Source organism: Pristiophorus japonicus, chromosome 13 (assembly GCF_044704955.1).
Source record: "Pristiophorus japonicus isolate sPriJap1 chromosome 13, sPriJap1.hap1, whole genome shotgun sequence".
Classification (NCBI taxonomy): domain Eukaryota; kingdom Metazoa; phylum Chordata; class Chondrichthyes; family Pristiophoridae; genus Pristiophorus; species Pristiophorus japonicus.
In genome coordinates this window covers 91,931,599-91,947,494 of record NC_091989.1, presented here as the reverse complement: position 1 = coordinate 91,947,494, position 15,896 = coordinate 91,931,599, and the positions used below count along the sequence as shown (strand labels likewise).

The 15,896-nt window shown below is 49.5% G+C and overlaps 1 protein-coding gene across 1 annotated transcript in view; it reads left to right on the top strand.

The window, feature by feature from the left end:
• The window catches only part of mtss1lb (MTSS I-BAR domain containing 2b), a 201,184-nt gene extending 191,427 nt beyond the window's left edge, over positions 1-9,757 (top strand). The window contains exons 12-14 of the mRNA XM_070897764.1: positions 101-277; positions 2,732-2,897; positions 6,633-9,757. Of these exons, the coding sequence (XP_070753865.1) occupies positions 101-277; positions 2,732-2,897; positions 6,633-7,390 (1,101 nt within the window). The 3' untranslated portion in view covers positions 7,391-9,757. The remainder of the gene's footprint in view (positions 1-100; positions 278-2,731; positions 2,898-6,632) is intronic.
• Positions 9,758-15,896: the final 6,139 nt, after the last annotated feature.

The following is a 15,896-nucleotide window of genomic DNA, read 5'->3' as shown; positions in this document are numbered from 1 at the left end:
CAATCAAACTAAATGTCCCTCTCCCCGACCTGCTGTGAACGATTACTCTCTATCCCGCCTCACCATTTCTATTCACCGGGCGCTTCCCTCGCCTTTCCAGGACTGGTCGAAGCCTGGTCCTTATGACCAGCCAATGGTGAACACTTTACAGCGGCGTAAGGAGGGAGTTGAACGTTATCGGGAGGCAGAGGCAGTCTCGGCCACCATGGTCTATCCGGGGATTAGCGTGGAGGAGGTGCAGAGGCCTCGCATGACAGCAGCATCACTTGCTGCTAAGGTACAGTATGTGAGTGTGCTGTATTTACGGACTCCCCCTTGTGCCAGGTTACATGGCGGGCTAAGGTGTTGGGATATTGCTTTCAAGAGGGGCCAGTACCTACGCTTAATGTGGAATGGGATGGGCCAGTACCTACCCTTAATATGGAATGCGATGAGCCAGTACCTACCCTTAATATGGAATGGGATGGGCCAGTACCTACCCTTAATATGGAATGGGATGGGCTAGTACCTACCCTTAATATGGAATGGGATGGGCCAGTACCTACGCTTAATATGGAATGGGATGAACCAGTACCCACCCTTAATATCGAATGGGATGATCCAGTACCTACCCTTAATATGAAATGGGATGAACCAGTACCTACCCTTAATATGGGATGGGATGGGCCAGTACCTACCCTTAATATGAGATGGGATAGGCCAGTACCTACCCTTAATATGGAATGGGATGGGCCAGTACCTACCCTTAATATGGAATGGGATGAGCCAGTACCTACCCTTAATATGGGATGGGCCAGTACCTACCCTTAATATGGAATGGGATAGGCCAGTACCTACCCTTAATATGGAATGGGATGGGCCAGTACCTACCCTTAATATGGAATAGGATGGGCCAGTACCTACCCTTAATATGGAATGGGATGGGCCAGTACCTACGCTTAAAATGGAATGGGATGAACCAGTACCCACCCTTAATATGGAATGGGATGGGCCGGTACCTACCCTTAATATGGAATGGGATGGGCCGGTACCTACCCTTAATATGGGATGGGCCAGTACCTACCCTTAATATGGAATGGGATGGGCCAGTACCTACGCTTAAAATGGAATGGGATGAACCAGTACCATTACCACAGTCATCCAATTGCACCTGAAGTACAAAATTCAGCTCAGTAAAGCCCCTGGTATACAAAAAAGGGAACAGGAGTAGACCATTCAGCTCCTCGTGCCTGTACCGCCATTCAATTAAGACGGCAGACCATGTGTTCCACAGTGGTGGGCACAGCGATTAAACAGCCCTTCCGGTAACCTCTCCAGCCCTGCTATTCCACGTAGTGTGCTGCTGGTCTCTATGGTGACCCTTGGAGAGCCCAGTATGTCTATATTGCACTACCTCTATTGGTTGCTCTCGACACCTATGGTGTTTGGTGGATGACATCAACAGGCAGACCTTTACACAGCCGGGGACCTCTGATGACAAGTTACGACATTACCATCAGATTGGTGTATAAATTAAGGATGCGCTTATTTGTACTGTGAAAATGGCCGCCCTGGTCCGCCCTTTGTCAATGATTAGTCCCCTTGGAGGATAAGCCAACACCCTGAAGTTTCTCTGAAATGTGTATCTGGAACCACCCATCCCAAGGTCTCACTGACATTGCAAATTGTAACTCGATCCACTTTGACTTCCAGAAGCCACAGAGGATAGATCTCCCCAGAAGACACCAAGGGCCAGCCAAAGTGCCTTACCCCAGTCCAAGTGCGTCCCTCCTTACACCAGCGCATGTGCATGACCTTACCACCCCCCCCCCCCCCAGATTGTTAACATGTTTATTGGGTATGAAGTGAATAGTGACAGTGTTGTGACTTCTGGATTTCAACCACTCCAATGATGTTGCTTGTAGGGGGTTGGAAGAAAGTGATACGTCTTCCCCGAGTTCTCTCTCTCTCCTTCGATTCCCTTCTTCCACCCGTGTCTCTCTTTCCCCCCCCCCCCCCCCCGCCATCCCCAGTCTCTCTCTCTTCCCCAGTCTCTCTCCCACCCCCAGTCTCTCTCTCCCACCCCCAGTCTCCCTCTCTCTCCCCCAGTCTCTCTCTCTCTCCCCCCCCAGTCTCTCTCTCTCTCTCTCCCTCCCCCCAGTCTCTCTCTCTCTCTCTCTCCCTCCCCCCAGTCTCTCTCTCTTCCCCCCCCCCCAGTCTCTCTCTCTCTCTCTCTTCCCCCCCCCCCCAGTCTCTCTCTCTCTCTCTCTCTCTCTCTCTCTTCCTTCCCTCCCCCCCCCCCCCGCCGCTCTCGGCCGTATGGAATGAGAGCAGGGCCGCTCTTCTGTCCGGCACTTGCGGTTTGGGCGGGAGGCATCGGGTGGCGGAGCTTTACATGCACAGAAAAAACACAGTACAAATAGTTACTCCCTCAAATTAAAATCTGAAAAAAACATGCCCCTGTTGACTTCAGCCATAGATTGTGGGATATTCCCAACCAGAGGGAGGGTGTCTAGCTCTGACCGCATGCTCCCCTCTCACAATTCTGACCCAGTAAAGAGGAACAGGATAGGCCAAAGCCAATCCTTTAAAGGTGAACAGAAAGGGCTAGTCCTGGCTCCTTAGAAGTGGAGTGAAGTAGGGCAACCCCGCCACCCGTAAAACATTAGTTGAATGACCTAGTGCTGTTCCCTTAGAGAGGAGGGACATTCTGTTCGTTTCCAGTAAGTCTTGTGTCTGATTTCTTTAACAGCATGGGGAGGAAATATCCACAGCGGCCAGTGACCTGGCCATGGTGCTGACCCGTGGTCTGAGCCTGGAACACCAGAAGAGTAGCCGCGACTCTCTGCAGTACTCCAGCGGTTACAGCACCCAAACCACCACACCATCCTGCTCCGAAGACACCATTCCCTCCCAAGGTACTTCCGTCAGGAGATCTCTCTGTGCCCCCTTTCCAGGTGTTTACCTTCTGCACAAGTATCGCACTAAACATCAACCAAAGACCATAGATACAGAGAACCAGGGTTGCTCCCTTTCCACGTCATACGTCTCAGACTTGTGTCCTCGCTCCGTTCTGCACTGCAGACACTGCTTTGTGTCTGTAACCTGCTGAAGAGAGATAAGCTTGAACGTTGTGTCCAGTGCATTGAAGCTTTACTTGTCTTGGGTATACTGACCTTGCTAATGCTTTGTGGCTTTAGTGATCACACTGATACATGGCGGCATATTAGTGTATTGTGCGTCATTATTGCTCTAGCGAACACACTAATGCATTGTTGCTCTAGCGACCACACTAATGCATGGTTGCTCTGGTGAACACACTAATGCATCATTGCTCTGGTGAACACACTAATGCATTGTTGCTCTAGTGACCACACTACTGCATTGTTGCTCTGGTGAACGCACTAATGCATTGTTGCTCTGGTGAACACACTGATGTCAATTGTAGATGTTATGAAGGTAGATATCAGTACAGCTACTCGTGTCCCTCACGTTGCTCCGTTCCATGCATTCAGACTGCTGCTCCGTGACAGCCTGTGAGTAGCACATTTTGTACAGGGCCCACCCTGCTGTGATATTCAACTCCCCAAAAAATCATGACTAAGCTTGAAAACATGATAACCTTGTCTTTCCTCCTATGCTTATCAACCTTGATGGTGGTGTGTGCTATGGGTCTTGGCACTTCACCTAGGCTTCTCAATGTTATTTTTAAAGCACAATGAATTCTGGAAGCGTTACCCATTCAAAATCTCATGGAGGATGACATTTATGATGTCATGACAGAAAGAAAGTCACTTCTGGGTCCTGGCTGAGGATGAGCGCGTGGCCTGGAGGATGATTTCAACTTGCCGCCTGTGCAGTGACAATCCGGCAGTTTCTATAACGGACGTTCGATCTGCAACGCCTGGGTAGCAAGTTGAAAATCTACCCTATGAAGTAAGAACACTGATTTTTAATCACTACAAGAGGCTTAGAATTATGGGGCCAATCCAGTAATCTTCAAAGCTAGTTAAGTTTTGTGTGGCCATTACAAGGGAAAGAGAAGAAAACCTGAGACTTATAAACCAGTCGGCTTAACGTCAGCGATAGGAAAGATACTGGAGTTTAGGCTACAAGATATGATAGAAGAACGTCTAGAGACAGAAAATATAATTTTAAAATATAGCATGGATTCCAAAAGGCTAAGTCATGCTAACTAACCTGATAGAATTCTTTGAAAAGGCAATGGAAAGAGTAGACCAGGGTAATGTCGTATACTTGAATGTCAGTAGATGTCATACGTCAGAGGGCAGGGAATAGAAAGATGTGCTGAAAAGCTGAGATGTGGTAGCTGGAATGGGAGGAGGCTCGTGTGGAGTATGAACGATCGGTACGGGCGAGTTGGGCCGAATGGCTTGTTCCTGTGCTGTAGATTCTATATCATTGCGAAGTAGTGGATTAATGGAGAATCTTGTTTCCCAATTTCTGGTGGCCATGGTGGACTTGCCCTCACTAAAGCGTTGAATTGCGAGGATGCAATGATATAGTGTGATAATGCTTCTAACAGTAAACGTATTGTGGTCACGTACTGGCCAGGATGTCCAGGTTCCAGGTGATGTTGTTGGCATGAGAGGTTGTTGAATTGGGCCCAGTTTACTAAAGATATCCGCCTTCGATCAGTGCTTCCACGATTCCCTAACCCTTCACTCCTTCCCTTTCCTAAATAATCAGACCAACAAAATGACCGGGATATTGGAACCGAAAGCTGAGATACTTGAGGTGTTGGTCAACTTTGAGGGCACTCACAGGAAGGTCCTTTGATGCAACTCGGTTAAGAGCCAGGAGAGGTTGGACCTTCCTTATCCGGGACTCCCTTATCCGGCATCACCCCATATCCGGCACCACCCCTCGTCTGGCATGATTCTGGTGGCGCATGCGCAGAACGCAGCCGACCTCCACCCCGACTTTGGGGCCGCACCAACACTCTGCCCACCAGGGGCCGCACCAACACTCGGCCCATCCGGGGCACTGACCTCTTTCCACCCACCCCCCGACCTCGGGCCGCCTTCCTGCCCCTCCCCCCCTCAGGCTGACCTTCCTTTATCCGGCAAAATCCCTTATTCTGCACAGGCCAGGTCTCGAGTGTGCCAGATAAGGAGGTTCAACCTGTATTTTCATTCTTCTTCTATTCTTGAAGATGCTTGCTGTGGCACAGGTCCACATGGACTGACACCTCACCAAAAGTGTCTGTTCTTCAAGCGTGAGCCAAGGCAATAAAGCTGTTTGACGGTGGAAGTGTTGAGGTCGCCCCAAATCAGTTCTGGCCTGCAGATTCCGCACGCGCATTTTCTGGAAGGATAGTCACTGAATGGTGATCAGGAGTCAGTCTCACAATCTCAGGGTTAATAAAGCCATTTGCAGTGCCCCTTTCTACCGGCCTAACTAAGATCACCCAACACTGCAACTACCACTGATCAAACCTGACACCTGCAATATATTCGCTTCGAGTTCTTTGCTCAACACATTGCTACTAAGAACGAGTTGGCTTATTAGCAAAAGATTTAACAATCACACTACACATTACCAGTTCATCCACCAGGCTCACAACTGCAGACCTCATCGTGGATCCCCTGAACCCAACTGGCTGGGGTTTTATTGAGTTTTGTGAACATCACATGACTGGCTAAGCCACGCCCAACTCAATAGTTCTACAACTATTTTTTGCAACAGCTGTACAACTATTTTAAAATTGAAACATAAGTACAAGTGCACCCTGATTAAAGGCGGGCACCAAAGCTGACACAATTAAACTTTGGACAGTCAACTTAAATCAAATTAAAATTTGGTTGCCGGGGGTGATGATGCACTTCAGTCCCTCCAGCGCTTCAACAGCTGTACAACTATTTTAGTTGAAGACAATTAATCCTTAAATCAAGTCCCCCCTGATTGAAGAGGGGGGACACACCAAAGACTTTCAAATAAGTGCCCCCCTTTTTTTTTAGGGCACTAAAAACACAAATTATACAAGTTCCCCCTGGCTAAAAGGGGGGGTGCACCTAGTATTCCCAGTTGGTCTCCCTTCCAAGTACTCTGCTTCGCATCTGAGATCAGACAAGATCGGGCTTTTTCAGACTAGCATGGCCTGGAACACATGGTTCAATAATACACAGTCCGGTGGATTGATCCAGTGAGCTATCAGTGGCCGGTTGTGTGTTATCCAAGCCTCCGCACACCTGCTGAACAGGAAACACAGTGCCTTACTAGAGAAACGGGCGCCAATAGCTGAAATTGGCTTGGCGGCTGAGGTTTTTTGGCCGGAGCTGCCGGTTTTTTTTGCCGTGGCCCATGCCCGCAGTGCAGGAGTATTGGAGTTCGAAGACTAACTTGGCTGTATTCGTAGGGAGACCCCAGCTGGTTCATGTGCCCTGGTTGTGGGTTTGTTGGACCACCATGGACCCGTCACTGAGCTACCCAAAGGTTACTGATTCCGGGTTATCCAATCGTTGAGCATGGACTTGCCAGGTGAGTACCCCATCGCAGGGAGAAGTTGGAGTCTGTATCTGTGGTCTCTGCGTTAGCCATGCCCATTGCAAATAAAAAGCTTACACATTGAAGTCTTTACTGCAAAGCTTCTGATGCCTGACTTGTGTACTAACCGGGGTTTTTGCACACAGTTTCAGATTACGATTGCTACTCTGTGAATGGTGACGCGGAGGGAGACCACCAAAGCGAGTTTGACCGGTCCTCGACCATCCCGCGGAACAGTGACATCGCCCAGAGTTACCGGAGAATGTTCCAGACCAAGCGCCCCGCGTCGACAGCCGGACTGCCTTCAGGGAGCGTGCAGAACGTTTCGGTCACCCCGGGCGTGGCCACCATCCGCCGCACCCCGTCCACCAAGCCATCGGTGCGCCGCGCCCTCTCCAGCGCGGGGCCCATTCCCATCCGCCCCCCCATCGTGCCGGTGAAAACGCCCACCGTGCCGGACGGCCCGGGGCCGGCGCGGGTCGGCAGCGAGGAGTGCGTCTTCTTCGGCGACGACACCTCGCCCAACGCCCTGGAGTACGCCAAGGCCTCGCCGAAGCGGCTGAGCCTGCCCAACGCCGCGTGGGGCGGCGGCGGCGGCACCATGGAGATCTCGGTGTACCCGGGGGGCCACCTGTCCAGCGAGGAGGAGCAGCAGCTGGCCGCCAACCGCCACAGCCTGGTGGAGAAGATCGGTGAGCTGGTGGCCAGTGCCCAGGCCCTGGGCGACGGACAGTTCCCCTTCCCCGCCATACTCCCCGGCGTGGTGCCCGATGACACCCTGGGCCTCCCGCTGCCCCCCCTCTCTCCCAGCGAGGCCCCCGAAGACATGCTCACCGCCATACGCAGAGGGGTGAAGCTTCGGAGGACCATCACCAATGACAGGTCTGCGCCGAGGATTTTGTGACAACGAAACCGAGCTTCAGGACTGAGACATACTGAGGGAATAGTGGGCCGACCCAGGCCACATGTGTTATAAAATGAACTCCGTGAGGAATGATGAGAAGATCGAACCAAGAGACACTGAACTCTGACTCAACCAGGCTGGTTTCCAACGCAGTGCCATGAACTACCTTAAACCAAGCAGGGACGGCCCTGTGGTGTGGTGGAGTGGAATATTTTAAATTAAGACGTGGCAGGTTTTAAATGAGTGTACTATGTTAGTTATAAAGAGGAATTTAACCTTTTGTTCTTTACAGATATTCTATCGGCCATTTAACTGACTCACCGTTTTGTGGCACTTTCTTTTCAGCTTTTGCGGTGTTTGGTGCAAGAAAAAGTTCTATAATGTGCTGTGTGTAGCTTCAAACACTGAGGGGGTTTGCACTCGTCCTCAATGTGCGTTGGCCCTCGCTGTGTGCCTCGCGCCTATCTGACTGGGTCCTTCCTCAGCCACAACAATAAAAGGATGGGCGCCGAGAGAGAGAACAGGCAGGGAGCTTTAGAAGGACAGAAAAAATCTGGAGCTGTAGCAGGGAGAAGGGTCGGGTGAAGGGATTCTTGGTGAGTTGCACCCCTGATCTGTGCTTGAGTTGCTCGTTCATTCAAGTTGACGGGTGCATCAAGATTGTTTGTGAATTCCTATTCGCACTGGACAAACACTGGGGATCGGTGATCACTTCTTGTCCTAACTAACATTCACCCACTTTGAGCTGAAAGCTCACTATATATTTGGTTCCGCCGTTCAGTTGTACCCCTATATTGAAAGTGTATTTGCCTCATGGGTTCTTTGCTTAAGAATCCACAGCTACACATTTGCTGTAAAGAACTAGCTTGTTTATTAGCAAAGGTTTAACTATCCTACTGAACACTGCCAGTTCATCCACCAGGCTCACAAGAGCACACCTCATTGTGGAGAGCCTGAACTCAATTAACTGGGGTTTTATTGAGTCTTGTGAACATCACATGACTGGCTGAGCTGCTCACAGTGAGCATGCTCATGGGTGCATACATTACAGATATACTCAGAGGCCTAACTTTCTTTTCTTAACTTTTGAAATTAGATATTTTGGCTGCCAACTGTCCAGTCAAAGAGCTGATCTTGGCTTTTACAGTCAACTTTTGCACCTATTTTGAACAATGCAAACGGATATTGTTTTAACTATTTTCTGTGCCAGAATTGAATGGTACCTGTAGCTGAACACGCCATTTTCCTTTAAAGTATTAATTTGGTTGTTTTCAACTGGAAAGGGCGCTTGTAGTTACTTAGACCAGTCATTCAATTGTACCCCTATATTGAAAGTCTATGTTGAGAGGTGAATTTAATAGTTCAGTTAGTTATCACTTCAGCATTCCTGTTTGTTGGATTTTATTTGTAACAGGCTTTCATTTTTGTTTCATTTTGAATAAACAATGGTGAGATAGCTCGGCGCTGCAATTACCATTGCCTGTCACTGAACTAGAATCAGATAATGTTCCAGTATTGATTCCTTACAACAAGGTTCACGATAGGTGGCACTGTTACCCTGAAACGCACACAAGAAAACCAGCGGGGGATGTTAGCAGGGAGTGGGGCCTGAAAGTGGCAAGTAGAATATGTCACCTAGCTGTTTGCCAACGTGTGTACGTGGACACATGAGAACATTTCTAGGAGAGGGTGAGGGTGTGTTCCACGGGTAATCTTGCCTCATAATTCAAAATTTTCATCTTTGTTTTCAAATCCCTCCATGGCCTCGCCCCTCCCTATCTCTGTAATCTCCTCCAGCCCCACAACCTCCCCCCCCCCCCCCCCCCCCCCAAGATATCTGTGTCTTCTAATTCTGCCCTCCTGAGCATCCCTGATTATAATCGCACAACCATTGGTGGCCGTGCTTTCTGTTGCCTAAGCCCCAAGCTCTGGAACTCCCTGCCTAAACCTCGCCACCTCTCGCCTTCAAGACGCTCCTTAAAACATACCTCTTTGACCAAGCTTTTGGTCACTTGCGCTAATTTCTACTTGTGCGGCTCGGTGTCAAATTTTTATCTCATAATACTCCTGTGAAGCGCCTTGGGACGTTTCATTATGTTAAAGGCGCTATATAAATAAAAGTTGTTGTTGTTGTAGGCAGTGTAATGTGATTTTATTTGGGGGGGGTGGTGGGGGACGCAGTATTCTCTGATAGGAAACCTCCCTTGGATATAATAGTTGTCACTGGGTATTGGTGGCAATGAGTTATAGGAAAACAAATTGCACTTCAGCCAATAAGCTTTAAAATTGTGTGACCCACTTCCTGTGTGACACACTCAATTCATCCCCTCAATCTGCTCCCACTCTCTCTCTCTCTTTCTCCCCCCCCCCCCCCCAAGACACCACCTAGGTCTGGAAAGACAGAATTTATAATTGCACTTTCTGGGTGTTTCTCCACAGATCCAAGTTTCACACACCCACCTTGACTGGAATCCTGCTGGCTGCCCTGTGATCCCAGTTTTAATGAACCTCGTCCCCTGATCACAGAGTACAAGAGAGAAGAATCTCAGTTGAGTTAGTATATTAATGGAGATAGGGGAGGGGTGCACAACCAAATACAGCTACTGCCCCTGTTCTGAGCATTTCTAGAGTAGTGATACACCTCAGAACATCTCAAAGAGCATTGCAAAACACTTTTGAGATGTAGTCACTATTGTAAAGTAGGAAACGGGCAGCCAATTTACACACAGCAAGCTCCCATAGGCAACTCCCAGTGAGACAAATGACCAGATCATCTTGTTTCAGCGATGTTAGTTGAACGATAAATATTGTCCAGGACATCAGGAGAACTCCCCTGGTCTTTTTTGAGTCGCGCTATTGGATCTTTTATGTCCACCTGAGAGGGAAGACAGGGCCTCGGTTTAACATCTCACCCGTAAGCAGCACCTCCAACAGTGCAGCACTCCCTCAGCACTGCGCTGAAGTGTCAGCCTGGATTTTGTGCTCAAGTCTCTGGAGTGGGACTTGAACCCACAACCTTCTGACTTAGAGGCGAGAGTGCTGCCCACTGAACCACGGTTGACACCAGTATCCCTTGTGTGTGTGGTTTGAACGCAGTGGTGACCCATGTATTGGGTGATGCCACTACTGATCGGTGGGCAAAAGAATCTCCTCGAAGCAGGCTGCGTGAATATCCAGCACAGTTACATCTAGACTTATATTCTATATCAACTTCTTAAATAATTGTTTAAGGGAAGTTTATTACAAAAGCAAAATACTGCGATTGCTGGAAAATCTGAAATAACAACAGAAAATGCTGGAAATACTCAGCAGGTCAGGCAGCATCTGTGGGGAGAGAAAGAGAGTTAACATTTCAGGCTGATGTGACAGGTTTTTAAGCAAGTGTAGGGGCAGGGAAAGGAGGGAGAGGGAGGGAAGAACAAATGGGAAGGTCTGTGATAGGGTGGGAGGCAGGAGAGATTAAGAGACAAAACGGATAATGGTGCGAGGCAAAAGGAGATGGTAATGGGACGAGTTAGAAACAAAAGATGAGCCTGGATAGGGTGTAAATGGGAATGGCTGAATCATCAACAGCTGCCGGGGGAAAGAGAGAAAAAAATAGGGGAAAGTCTGAAATTGTTGAACACAATGTTGAATCCAGAAGGCTGTAAAGTGTCTAAACGAAAGATGAGGTTCTGTTCCTCGAGCTTACGTTGGGCTTCATTGGAACAGTGTAGGAGGCTGAGGACAGAGAGGTCAGAGTGGGAGTGGAGCCGGAGAATTAAAGTGACAGGCGACCGGAAGCTCGGGGTCACACTTACGGACTGAACAGAGGTGTTCCACAAAGCGGTCACCCAATCTGCGTTTGGTCTCCCGAATGTAGAGGAGACCGCATCGTGAGCAGCGAATACATATATTAAATTGAAAGAAGTACAAGTTTCATCTGGAAGGAGTATTTGGGGCCCTGGATAGTGGGAAGGGAGGAGGGAAAAGGGCAGGTGTTGCATCTCCTGCGCTTGCACGGGAAGGTGCTATGGGAAGGGGAGGGGGTGCTGGGGGTGACTGCGGAATGAACCAGGATATCGCGGAGGGAATGGTCCCTTCGGAATTCTTAACGGGGATGGAAAGCATGTGTATGTATATATATATATATATATATATATTTATATATATGTGTGTGTGTGTGTGTAGGTAATCGTACAATTCACTATTCATTGTGTAATCCTCTCTCACTCACAGTGAAAAGGTTTTTAATATCTCACTATATAGAAATTTCCAGAAAACGGTATAAATTATGATTTATAAATCTGAACAGCAGTTTAGATTTTTTAAATTCTGCAATTGGACACTTTGACATCTGTCTTTAAAGGCACTTGTCAGTATTTTTGTGTAAAATTTCAAGTTTGTTTGAATGATCCAAGTTGACGCTCTAAGCAATAATGAGGAAGGAGTGTGCCTCAGCAAGGTCCCGGGACGGGCCCCTGGCCTGAACAGAATCGGATGGTTTCAGCCAGGGTGAGAGAGGCTCTAGAGCATTTCTGATCGCCAACCAGGGACTTCCTGAAACCCCAGCCAGAAGTATGTGCGGGCACTTGTGTGTGGGCAGAGAGATGCACTCATGTGTGGGCAGAGAGAGAGAGAGAGAGAGAGGGAGACACTCGTGTGTGGGCAGAGAGAGAGAGAGAGAGACACTCGTGTGTGGGCAGAGAGAGAGAGAGAGAGACACTCGTGTGTGGGCAGAGAGAGAGAGAGAGAGAGACACTCGTGTGTGGGCAGAGAGAGAGAGAGAGAGAGAGACACTCGTGTGTGGGCAGAGAGAGAGAGAGAGAGACACTCGTGTGTGGGCAGAGAGAGAGAGAGAGAGATTTGTGTATGGGCAGAGAGAGAGAGAGAGAGAGAGACACTCGTGTGTGGGCAGAGAGAGAGAGAGAGACACTCGTGTGTGGGCAGAGAGAGAGAGAAAGAGACACTCGTGTGTGGGCAGAGAGAGAGAGAGAGAGACACTCGTGTGTGGGCAGAGAGAGCGAGAGAGACACTCGTGTGTGGGCAGAGAGAGAGAGAGAGAGAGACTCGTGTGTGGGCAGAGAGAGCGAGAGAGACACTCGTGTGTGGGCAGAGAGAGAGAGAGAGAGAGACTCGTGTGTGGGCAGAGAGAGAGAGATGTGTGTGGGCAGAGAGAGAGAGATTCGTGTGGGCAGAGAGAGAGAGAGATTCGTGTGTGGGCAGAGAGAGAGAGAGAGAGACGTGTGTGGGCAGAGAGAGAGAGAGAGAGACACTCGTGTGTGGGCAGAGAGAGAGAGAGAGACTCGTGTGTGGGCAGAGAGAGAGAGAGAGAAAGACACTCGTGTATGGGCAGAGAGAGAGAGAGACACTCGTGTGTGGGCAGAGAGAGAGAGAGAGAGACACTCGTGTGTGGGCAGAGAGAGAGAGAGAGAGACACTCGTGTGTGGGCAGAGAGAGAGAGAGAGAGAGAGACTCGTGTGTGGACAGAGAGAGCGAGAGAGACACTCGTGTGTGGGCAGAGAGAGCGAGAGAGACACTCGTGTGTGGGCAGAGAGAGAGAGAGAGAGACTCGTGTGTGGACAGAGAGAGAGAGAAAGACACTCGTGTGTGGGCAGAGAGAGAGAGAGACACTCGTGTGTGGACAGAGAGAGAGAGAGAGACACTCGTGTGTGGGCAGAGAGAGCGAGAGAGACACTCGTGTGTGGGCAGAGAGAGAGAGAGAGAGACTCGTGTGTGGGCAGAGAGAGAGAGAGACACTCGTGTGTGGGCAGAGGGAGCGAGAGACACTCGTGTGTGGGCAGAGAGAGAGAGAGAGACACTCGTGAGTGGGCAGAGAGAGAGAGAAAGAGAGACACTCGTGAGTGGGCAGAGAGAGAAAGAGAGACACTCGTGAGTGGGCAGAGAGAGCGAGAGACACTCGTGTGTGGGCAGAGAGAGCGAGAGACACTCATGTGTGGGCAGAGAGAGAGAGAGACACTCGTGTGTGGGCAGAGAGAGCGAGAGACACTCGTGTGTGGGCAGAGAGAGAGAGAGACACTCGTGTGTGGGCAGAGAGAGCGAGAGAGACACTCGTGTGTGGGCAGAGAGAGAGAGAGAGACACTCGTGTGTGGGCAGAGAGAGAGAGAGAGACACTCGTGTGTGGGCAGAGAGAGAGAGAGAGAGACTCGTGTGTGGGCAGAGAGAGCGAGAGACACTCGTGTGTGGGCAGAGAGAGCGAGAGACACTCGTGTGTGGGCAGAGAGAGAGAGAGAGAGACTCGTGTGTGGGCAGAGAGAGCGAGAGAGAGACACTCGTGTGTGGGCAGAGAGAGAGAGAGAGAGACTCGTGTGTGGGCAGAGAGAGAGAGAGAGAGAGACACTCGTGTGTGGGCAGAGAGAGAGAGAGAGAGACTCGTGTGTGGGCACAGAGAAAGAGACTTGTGTGTGGGCAGAATTGAGCTTGGCCGTGATGACCTCTACAGTCGGATATCTTGCTGACATTTCCTTGACCTTGGCGCTGACGCGGGTGACGAAGGGCTGCTGCTCCCAAAGCAAGTGGAACTCCTTCGCGGCAAGAGAACCAAAGCTGGGCAGAGGAAACATTACAAGGACACCCTCAAAGCCTCCCTGATAAAGTGCAACATCCCCACTGACACCTGGGATTCCCTGGCCAAAGACCGCCCTAAGTGGAGGAAGGCGCTGAGCACCTCAAGTCTCATCGCCGAGAACATGCAGAAACCAAGCGCAGGCAGCGGAAGGAGCGTGCGGCAAACCAATCCCACCCACCCCTTCCCTCAACGACTATCTATTCCACCTGTGACAGAGACTGTGGCTCTCGTATTGGACTGTTCAGCCACCCAAGGACTTATTTTTAGAGTGGAAGCAAATCTTCCTCGATTCCGAGGGACTGCCTATGATGATGAGAGGCTGTCCCCAGTGACCCTGCTCCAGGCAGACTTTGTGACCATGCCAGACCCAGTTTCGATGAAAGTGCCCACTCTGATCCTAATGGGTGCGTCAGGGGTACTGGCGGACCTGCACACACTCGGTGACATTAAGTGATCGTTTTCATTACTTTAGCAGAATTATGTGGGTCAGTAGACATTTGTGATTTTAAACGACCTGCTCAGCACTTTATAAGCCAACAATGACCAATTAAAAATGTTTTTGAAAGCTTTCAGCTGGGGTGGAAAAACAGAAAATTTATAAAATAAGTGGAGGAAAAATGAACTTTGACAGAGGCAGCATTGATGCAGTGACCCAGTTGGCTGATCTCTGTGACGTAGGTTTGGGAGTGAGGTGAAGCCGGTCCCTAATTAAAATTCACCACAAGGCTTCAAATCCACATTAGCTCACTTTAAAACAACATTTTGTACAGTTCTAGTTGTGCAATAATTTAATAAATACATCAGGATAAAAATACTTGAGAGTTTTAGGCTGAAATGAACAGCAGCTGTATGGAGTGTTGGAATGAAGACACCTTGGCTGTCACGGTGAAGGATTCTCTTGGCTTTTCTCCAATGGGATTGGGATTTCTCCCCAGTTTCTCCGATCGAAAGCTTTGAATAATTTCTCTCACAGGTTTAACTGATTCGCCCTGTAGCCGTGCTGACACCGTGTTTATCACCTTGGAGTGAAGTTTAGATAATCCTGTGCACCATCCCTGGGGAGGGTGAAGGGGAGACCGTGGGGGCTTGGGATGATCAGGGCGGGGCGGGCGGGGGGCGGCAATGAAGGAGATAGGAGGTTGAGACTGCAGTACATCTCAGACAGGGAGGAGAAACAGAGGAGGCACTGGGAGGTGGAATGGAGGTTGGTCGAATTTGAGAGATCACCTGAGGAGGGGTCACTGAGGGAGAGCATTGTTTGAGCTGGTGATTCACCCACTGAGGGAGAGCAGGGTTTGAGATTGATGGCAGAGAACTGGACTCAAGTGTGATGCTGTCCCTGGTTCAATATCCTGCTGAAACTTCGTGTTTGGGGAGTTACATGAAAAGTGGCCCCTTGGTCGAGATGCTTTGAGGGGTGGGCAGTGAGAGTTACCACCTGCTGCAGTAGAGCAGATAAAATATATCTTAAGTCTACCAAGATGCTTCATGTAAAACTGCCCCCCACCTCACTCCCCATTTCTCAAACATGTTTATTCCAGTTCTTATTTCATTTGCTTTTTGCTTTATTTGAGCTTATGGATGTGATTGTTGTTAAATCCAGCATCCCAGGGCAATTGGATAGGAACAAAGTGTGATGGTATGGGAGGTAGGATTGGGAGAGTGGGAAAGAGTGGACTGTGTGATGGTATCAGAGGTTGGGTAGGGAGAGCGGGGTTCGGGGGGAAAATGTGATGGATACAAGGATCAGGAAACAGGAAAAACTGCTTTAGTAACTCTAGGGACATCATCATTTCATCGAAAATAAATGTTTATGATGTCACTAAACAAAGTGACCGCAACAATTTTCCCTCGGATTGTATGGTCCCACTTGCCTTTAAGGATGTCTCTTTAACAGTAGCCATTAGTTTGCAGGAGTTGAACAAGCCAAGTTCTGT